This window comes from Tetrahymena thermophila (assembly GCF_000189635.1).
Source record: "Tetrahymena thermophila SB210 genomic scaffold scf_8254051, whole genome shotgun sequence".
Classification (NCBI taxonomy): Eukaryota; Ciliophora; class Oligohymenophorea; order Hymenostomatida; family Tetrahymenidae; genus Tetrahymena; species Tetrahymena thermophila.
In genome coordinates, this window is record NW_002476033.1 from 91097 (window position 1) to 100973 (window position 9877).

At 20.1% G+C, this 9877-nt stretch overlaps 3 protein-coding genes across 3 annotated transcripts; all 3 read right to left on the reverse strand. All coding sequences in view use genetic code 6, as the record gives it.

The window, feature by feature from the left end:
• Window positions 1–241: 241 nt before the first annotated feature.
• TTHERM_00971830 (coiled-coil protein, putative) lies at window positions 242–2483 on the reverse strand (the record flags this gene model as incomplete). Its single annotated transcript, XM_001026103.3, has 4 exons — window positions 242–406; window positions 496–773; window positions 1196–1751; window positions 1962–2483. The coding sequence occupies 4 exons, from the start codon at window positions 2481–2483 to the stop codon at window positions 242–244; spliced, it is 1521 nt and encodes a 506-aa protein (XP_001026103.1).
• An 802-nt stretch (window positions 2484–3285) lies between these two features.
• TTHERM_00971840 (cytoplasmic dynein light chain 2) lies at window positions 3286–3767 on the reverse strand (the record flags this gene model as incomplete). The annotated part of the gene is made up of 3 exons (XM_001026104.1): window positions 3286–3380; window positions 3448–3550; window positions 3684–3767. The coding sequence occupies 3 exons, from the start codon at window positions 3765–3767 to the stop codon at window positions 3286–3288; spliced, it is 282 nt and encodes a 93-aa protein (XP_001026104.1).
• A 649-nt stretch (window positions 3768–4416) lies between these two features.
• On the reverse strand, window positions 4417–5004 carry TTHERM_000971841 (hypothetical protein; the record flags this gene model as incomplete). The annotated part of the gene is made up of 1 exon (XM_012800599.1): window positions 4417–5004. One exon carries the CDS (start codon window positions 5002–5004, stop codon window positions 4417–4419), a length of 588 nt encoding a protein of 195 aa, XP_012656053.1.
• Window positions 5005–9877: the final 4873 nt, after the last annotated feature.

The following is a 9877-nucleotide window of genomic DNA, read 5'->3' on the forward strand; positions in this document are numbered from 1 at the left end:
TTAAATAAAAGGAATCAAAGAAAATGAATTTTTAATTATCTATTTCTAATAACTTTTACAACAGATGATATGAAACAAATTTATATTTTACAGATACAAATGTAATTAATGGATAGAGTGTTAAAATTAAATTTAAGATAATGATATTGTTATTATTTTTTAATAAATTTATATTAATACTAATAAGATGAGTAGTAGATAGATAGATCTTTTATGAAATAAATTTTTTTAATTTGGCAAATCACTAGAATGGAGGAGCTCTTTATCCTTATAATTAGTGAGATGTATTTCTAACTTCGAAGACACCTTCGATTACAGTTTTATTTTCTATCTTCTCTACTGGCATCTTACCCAAATTAAACTTGTGATTTACTACGAGCAAAGGATTATTTTCGTTTTTAAGCACCTTATTAAAAATTAATTAATGAATAAATAAATATTGTCTATCATCAAAAAAAAAAATTCTAATTAAATCTAATAAATTTTGTTGCTTACATCGTCGTTAAGGGAAATTCCATCTAAATATTACTTAAGAAGTGATTTAAGCAATTAATTATCTCTTTGTAAATTTTCCTTTTATTTTTCTATCGCTAACTTATCAAGAAGCACCTTGTTGTATCTTTTGTAAAAATTGTTTAAATAAGCATATTCTTCTGCATCCTCTTTCTTTAAATGCTCAAATTCATTTTTAAGTTATTCAGGAATCTGGTCTTCATCAACAGAACTCTCATAGAAAGGAAGGACCTTTTCTTTCTCAGTTTCAAGTCTACGGCCTTTAAATAAAATATCATAAAAACATTAATTTCAATTAATTTAGTAAAATTAACATAAATTAAATAAAATATTTTTAAAGTTTAAATTAACAAATTACTTTTGAATAAATTTAAAAATCATTTTGTATTTTTTCGATTATTTTAAAATTTCCTTTTTAATCTCAATAATTGATCAGAGTAAAAATTTTTAAAAATTCAATCTTTAATTAAGAAAAAATAATCTTTTTTCTATATGATTTAATTAAATTTTATCTTTCTATTATAATATAATTTATTATTTCAAATAACATTCATTCATTTTATGCTCAAAAATTCTAAAATGATTAGTTTTTTCTCTCTCTATTTTAAATGTATTTTGCTTTAAAATCTTCTTAATTTCCTTTAAAAATTAAATTAATTTTCTTATAAAAATATATAATTACAAAGTTCAGCAGTTTTGAGGATTTTTTCTCCTAATGCACAGTATTCTCTCAGTTTTAATACAGCATTACGAGAATTATTTGAAAGTTCCTTTAATCTTCTTGACTCTTCCTCTCTGAATTTTTACATTTTTAACTTTAATTCATGATAATTACGAGAGATATTTTCCTTTTCCTTCTTTAAAGCAGAGTTTCTTGCATTGAATTCTTTACAATGTTAAAGAATTTTAAGCTTCATTAAATCGATTTTAGCTTTTTTAGATGAAATAGTTCTCAAATATCTATCTATTTCCTACTTTCTATTCTTATTATGGGCATGATAAAACTAATGATCTTTAACTTTATTTGAGGTATCGCTCTAAAATTTAGAATTCATTTATTCTAATTCTGTATAATACTTAGTCTGTTTTGTTTCCAATATAATTTTCATTACATTTGTTTCTTCAAGATTTTTATTTTTTGTTTCTTCTTTAAATTATGAAAACTCATTTTGAGCTTCTTCAGTCTTCTTTTTATCTTCTTCCTTAACAGTTTCAATCATGTCTTCCAATTCTTTTAACTAAATTACATAAAAAATTCATTAATGCCCAATCAATAAAATTTTAATCAGCATCATTAATTAAGGTTTATAATGAAAAAAAAAAAAAAATCAGAATCTATTCAAATTCAAATAGAGTATTATATTATTTAACAAGTTAATGATTGATTAATATTTTTAATAAGTGAATGATGCATAAAGTCTTTTTCTTTATAATATTAGATTTATTACTTAAGTTTTATGAGTCTTAACCATTTCTTCACGCTCAAGATCAAATTCAGTTTCTAGGATGTTAACATCACGGTTGAATTCTTCGGCAAGACCTCTCATTCTTGCTTCTTAGAGTTGCATCAAATTTTCTATATGGATCAAGTGATTACGTAAAGCAATTTAAAATTAATCTTCAGCCTCATCTAAATTTTTATCTAACATCTAAATGAAAGCTTCCTTGGAATCGAGCTCTCTTTAGTTATTTTAACTGTAAATATCAATTTCATTTTTTAATTATTCAGTTTTGGCAATACGCATAATTTTTCTCCAATAAGTAATTAATTTCTTTTTATTGAATGTCACTACTTTTTGTTCATCTTTAATACGTGCTTTAAGTCCTTCACGCTTCATTTTAGCTAACTGCTTCAATTAATCAAATTCTTCTTAATTTTTTGCAAGTTAACGCCATTTAATATTCCTCTTTTGAGGTATTCCACCAGGTCTTGTACTTCTCCCCTTTAAAGTTTTACCAAGTAAAGCCATTTTTTAATATTCAAATTGTGTTCTTGCTAAAAAGATTTTTTATTTCCCTTTTTAAAATTTAACAACTTAATTATTAGTTTGTTTGTTAATGTATTTTTTCTTTAACTCTATCTTCTTGTTTCACTTTTAATTTGTTTGAAATACTGCAAATATAATAAATACGCTAAGATTATGTTACTTTTTTGTGATAAAGAATACTAATAACTCATTTATTATTTTTAAAAAGCATTATTAATATAAATATATAGATAGTATCACTCCATATAATTGATTGAGTCTTGACTTAAGCAAGAAAAGTTTTATTTCTTAACAAGTATTTAAATATAATTTAATTCTTTAATTTATATTTTAATTAAAATAATTATATTTATTTTCTATTTAAAAGATAAATATTATTATGAATGAAATTTATATTATAATTTAAAAATTATTTTTTTATTTAAAATAAAAGTTAATATTTATGAAAAGACTTTATTACTAATTAAAGATTTAATTTAAAAAGGCAACTGTTTTTATATCATTTCACTATTAATAATTTATTGAGTATACATATGATCATAACTAAATATAAAAAACGTTATTTTTATATTGATGTGGTCACAATTCTTTAATCATCTCATTAAAAATATTATTAAATAATTAAATCATGAAGGATAACATTTAAATATGGTAACTCAATTTCTTAATATCAATTACGCTCATAAATTTGAAGTAGTATTTTTGTGATTATCTAACTTATTACATGATATATATGTGTATAAACAAAATTAAATTATCATTTCAGCAAATAGAAATGCTGAAATCAACCTTTTCTATATAAAAGAATAGCTAATTAACCCTCGTAAAAGAATATAAAGTTTTTGCTATCATATGATACATAAGCATTGAAGTGCTTACCTTTATATTAAAAAAAAATTATTAATTTCAAAAAACCTATTTTTAATTTTAAGCTAAGCTATTTTACCAACAACACAATGCCAATTTGGTCCATACTTCTCATCAAAGAATTTCTTTATATGAGATGATATTTTATTTTCAAATTTATAATTTTCAACTGCGAATTTAGCCTTTTTATTATAAAATATATTAGTTTAAATGACTACTCTTGAGTTAAAGATGGCTAATAAAATTAATCTAAACAATATTAAATCCTTTTAAAAATGAAATTTATTTATTTTTATCAATCATTTAGCTATTTACTTAAGAAAAGGCATCATTTTTCATGCTTTTCATTTCTGAATTTTCAGGCATGTCAATAATTTATTCGTTTGCATGATCTCCCATTTTTGATATCCTTTGTAACTTTTATAACCTTAATCTTCCTAATTATTTTAATATTGCTTTGAATTATTTATAATAAAATTTGAAGATATCTCAAATATAAATATTAATTCAAAAACTTATTCAAAAATGAACAAATTCTAAATTAAATATCAATATCATTCTAAAACAAAACATATTTTAACTATTATTTATTTGTCATTTATTGTTTAAATACTAAAATAAAATATATTAATTTTTTATATTAAAAAAATTTTGTTAAGCAATTAAAAAAAGTTAATTTTAAATCTTATAACAATCTCAAATGATTATTAATATTTCAAACATTTTAAACGAATTTTTCATATAAAATTCAATCAGTTAAAAAATAATGGGAACACAAAAATAATTTTAATGTTTAAAGAACACATCGTTTTATTATATATAAAATAAAAATATGTTCATATATTATGAAATTTTTATTCAAAGCTGTTATCATTTTAAAAATTTTTATACCTTCTAGATGTATTTGTTTTATGATTAGAATGAGTTTTTAAATTATAGTTTTAATAGTTATCATTATTTTCTTATGTAATTTAGCTTTATATAGAAGGTTCTTACAATAAACAGTGAGAGTATTTTTATTATTCTTGAATTATTTTATTGTTTTCAGTCATTTTTTAGAAAATTATCTTAGAGTTTTATTAACAAAAATTATCACTGTTTTTATTGAGATTTATTTATTTATAGATATTTTTGACATCACTCTCAGGTTAATTTATTATATAGGATTTAGTATTTTAAATTGATTGAGTAACTGATTTGCTATTTGAATGGTTCTAAGTATCATTAAATTTTTAACTATTCTGGTTCTGATTATGTATTTTATTGAAAACAGAAACAAATTTTCTTCTTGTGACTTAATTTTTAAAAGGTTATTCTATTTGGTTAATTTCATGTTAATTTTTTAAGTTTTAAAAGCCAGACATATTTATGTTTGAATTAATTATCCTTGAATTTTAAATATTTTTATTTATTTAATTTATCTGAGGTAGTTAATAGTGTTAGTTGTTTTAAAGACCATTATTACTTTAAACTATCTATTTGCTTATATTTTAAGCTTCAACTTTAGAAATTGCTTCTTGGTTTTAATAATCTTTTGTAGAACTGTTGCAAATTAGTGTATTTAGACTATGTTTGATTGGAGTAAGATCTTGTTTTGTACTAATCCTGTAATAATTGTTATTATCATTTGATTCATCTAACATTTAAATGTAATTTTGAGTTTCAATTTATTTTAATTAATTACTATTTTAATTTAATGAATAAGCTCTAATATTTCTATTATTTCCACAAGTATTTATTTTTTAAACTGATGAGTTTATTGCACTATTCTAGATCGTATTTTTTTTACTTGAGCTTCTCAAAGTTGTTGTTATTTGAGTAGAGTGTTTTTTGTTTGATTATGTGGTATCTTGGGTATCTCTCTTAGTAGATATAGTATTGAATTTTTCTTTATTTATTAAATTTATGATATCATCATTTACTTTAGATATTTCATTTTTGAATTGCTTCTTTGCTTTATATTTTGCTCTTTCTACAAGCATTTATAGTTCGTATTCTTCTTCATCATCATTTTATGAATCAGCGTATTCAATTTCTTATTCTTCTTAATTTTGTAAAAACTATTTTTAATTATTTTTATAATCATTAATTTCTCTTAGGTAGTATTATTTATTCTCAGATAGTAAATGTACTTCAAAATCTTAATTACTAGCTCGAACATTCTTAGGCGATTAATTATTCTGCTCAAATCTTATATTTTAAATACTATCCAACTAACCACTCTAAGTCAAGAATAATGGAACCTCTGTTTTTTAGATTTAAATATCTTAACTTATATTTTATGTGAGAATGGGATCACTTTATTTATATCTATTAATTTGGTATTTGGGTAGTTTTAACAAACTCTCTAAAATAGAATACTTTTCGCTAACTTTAGCTTTCTAACTAGTTTTAATTTTTTCGAATTATTCAATTATCTATTGTCTTTTTAACTAAAAGTGAATAGAATTCATTAAGTTTTTGAGAGATTTGTTTGGATTCTTTCTATCATTTTCTGTTTATACTTCAAAGTTTTATTGAAAGTTTGGTTTCTCATCACCTCTTCTATTTGTAATTTATTCACATTTTATAGTTTCTTTTTATTTAATATTGAATTTGACATAATCGAGTTCAATATTACTTTTTATTCTGTTAGAATTTATTACTTAATTATCTCTCTCTTAAATGAAGGATCTATTTGTTTTACTGTTATTATTATTTTATCCATTTTATTAATTATATTTTTAACTATTAGCAATCGCTTATTAATTATCTTATTAAAGATTTTCTTGTATATCATTCATACTAGAAAGTTTTATACAAAAAGGGTTTGCTTATAAATGAACAGATTTTACTTTATTTTTAGATTTTTTTTTACTTAATTCATTAACTAGTTTCTACTCTTTATCCTAAGTTTTCAGACATTTTTTAAATTAATCATTCAGAGTTTATGACATCATGATTCTTTCGAAATCATCTAAACCAATTTACTCTTTTTTCTATTAGCCCTTTTTAGAGAGAAGCTCAGTAAGCTGCTTTTTAGAAATATTGACATCATTTTTTTAGAAATATCCACAAACATCTTCAACTAATAATTTTTTATTTTCTTAATTTGTGCTTTCCTTAGATTGATTTCTTGAATCATTAGTTAAATCTTTATATATGTTGATTATTTACTTTGAACTTTCATGATTTTAATCTTAATTCAGAATGTATTCTTCATTAGCTTTACCTAAATACCTTTTTTTCAACCAGTTAATAGTCTCGCTATTCTAAAGCTATTTACTTTTAGAATTTGATTTATGAAATTAATGTAATTAAGAATTATTAGTATGAATATTTTTGTATTGATCCTTTTCAATATTTAGCTCAATAGCTGATTACCTCTAATCAGTTTGTTGAGAGGTTTTAAAGTAGCCTTGCGAAGAATCTACCTACACACTTAATTAGATAGCTCGCATATACCAGTTAAAAATAAATTATAATCTAGATAATCAATTAAATTACTTACTAGATTTATTAATTAAATACTATTAAAATAATAGTTTTAATTCAATTAAATACAGATACGCAAATTAGGCCATAAGTACACATACTTTACTCAAGTATAACAAATATTTACAATTTTTTATCTAAATAATATGTCAAAAATATCAATAATAAATTATAGATTTTATGTCATAAACCTTTCTTAAAATTATAATTGTAAATTTTTATGAAAAGTAATAAAAAATATTTAAAATGATTCCCTATTTCAAAATATTAAAAAATAAAACATTTCTGATCAAAATATGAAGAACTTTAATCAAATCTTATATTTTGGTTATAATCAATAAATTATATTAAATTACGTTTTACATGTTAGAATCAATTACTTTTTTTAAATTCAAATTATTTTGAAGCAGATACTTTTTTAATTATACAAAATATTTGATATTTAATATAAATTTTCTTTTATTTTTGAAAATAGTGTTTATTTATAAAAAAATTAATTATCTTTGCTATTGTTTATCAAAGTATTTTTATCAAAATTTAGATATTTTCTAAATTAGAAATAAATGAATCGTGAGAGTATTTTTATACTTTTACTTTTCAAGCAGTTTTATTACAAAAAATATGCTTTTTATAATTCTTATAAAACAATTAAAAAACAAGTTTATCAGATAACTTTATTAACTAAAGTTATTAAAAAAATATCAAAGTTAGCAAAAAGCTATTATAGAAGAAGAATAAAATTGATATAATTAACAATTAAAGATTATTAAGTAATCTCAAGCAAGGATAATAATTTTAAATTTTGCTTATTGAATTTAAACAATAAAATTTTAGATTAATTATTTTTTATATTTTATTTTAATCAAAAAGAAATAAGTAAAAATAATAATTGTAAAATGGAATGAGGTTATTATTCTAAATTCAAATTTAGATTTAAATAATAACTATTAAAATTCCTAAGACGAGATTTTATGATTAAGTTATTGAAATTTATGTTAATAAATGATATTATTCATTTGTAAACATTCCTTTTTATAAATTTTTTTATTTTTATTTCTAAAGTGTTTTTAAATATCTTTAAATTTTTCTATTACCTCATACATGCTGATTTATCTTTTAATAACAATTAATAAATGAAAATTAAATAATTTATGCTTTTTTAATTGTCACTAATAAAAATCTTCAATTATCAATATTCTTATTAATTAAAATTTCTAAAAGGATTTAATTAAATTCTCTATGTACATTAAAATATTATTCAAAATTGTCTTTATTTAAAAGTAGAATATATAAAATGTAATTTTATTTAATAATTCACTCACTTTAGAATTCTTTTAAAGGGAAGTCTTGTTTTACCATCAAATCAACATAAAAATATTATATTATTTGTTTCTAGAAAAACTTAACAATCACTAATTACATTTACTATTTTACATTAAATTTTCAATTATAAAAATGTATTTTTCTATAACATGAAAGTTGCTAATTAACTTTAACTTAAATATTTGATTAGCTAATAATCTAAACAATTAAATATGAGATATCTTGCATTATCATTGACTAAGGAGCTGATAAATTGTATTTTTTTCTCAAAAATTGAGCTTATAAACAAAAAATTACAAACTGTCAAAATTTATATTATTTTTCATTTTATTACCCCCCCATTTTTTTGTCATATAATATTCTACTTAATTTAATTCATAAATTCACGTAAAACTCATAAAAATATTTAAAGCTAATGGTTACGTGCTGTTTAACAGCAATACTAATGTTTAAAATAGAAAATTGTTTTATGTTAAGGTTTCTAAATATTCTTTTTGCAATATTTATTTGCATTTTTTTTTGACCTTAATTAATCTACAAATTTATTTAATATAAAATTCTAAGAATTAATTTGATTATTTCCTCTCGCAGTTTCTTGAAATTTTTATAGATTTGGTTTCAGTAGAAAGAAATTTTAAATTAAAAAAATATCAAATTTAAAAAGCAAATATTTTTGACTTTAATATAGAGCATTAAATGACAAAAGGATAAAATTATTGGTTATTCTAATAAAAATAAATAAATATTTCTTTCATCAACAAAAGATTACTAAAATATCAATATTTTATATTATATATCTTTTAGAATAAATTACAGTTTTATATAAAAAAATATAATTCAATTTTTGTTTTTCAAATAAAATATAACTAAATATTTTTCATCATTTATTTAAATTAATACCATTTTTTTTAATATTTTTCTTCAACTCTTAAAATAAAATAGTAAGATATAACTTTTATATTAATTATTTTTTGTTATTTTATATATAATTAACCTTTTGGTAATGTTATTTATAAATAGTAGTGAATTGATTAAATATGTGTTATTTCTTTAAAAATGTAAAATTAACTTGAGAAAAATAAAAAAGTAATATTAAATATTAGTGATCGACCAAATAAGACTTTTTTTGATTCGGTCGAATACCGAATAATTTAATGATTTTTATTGACAAATAAATAAAAGATAATTATGGATTCCGCTGTCTTTCCATTTTACTATATATATAATTTTTATCATAAATTCTAAAATTATGATATTTTGATTTTATAATAATTTAACATTCACTAATTGTTTATTTTTTTTTTACCTTAATTTATTTGTTTACAGTCTTTATTAATATATAAAAATATTCTTTTCGATAACATCAAAATTATAGCTTAGTCACTGTGTTTTTAATTATCTTATTCAAAATCCTAAAAATTGAGATTTCAAAAATCCAGATGTTTTTCAAATAAGTTATCTTGTATTTCTCATTATTTACTTTATAATTAAATTGACTTATATTAAGGAACTAAAATATACCATAAGTAATTTTAAATAGAAGTAAGAGGCTTAAAGTCACTTTACATATTTTTAAAACGATTAATAAATAATTCCTTTAATTTATATACAAATTAATAATTAATAAATAAAAAAAGTTGAGAAATATGCCATATTAAAAAATAACTAGATCTACATTTGCTTTTCTTTTGATTGCTCTTTGTGTTTAAGGG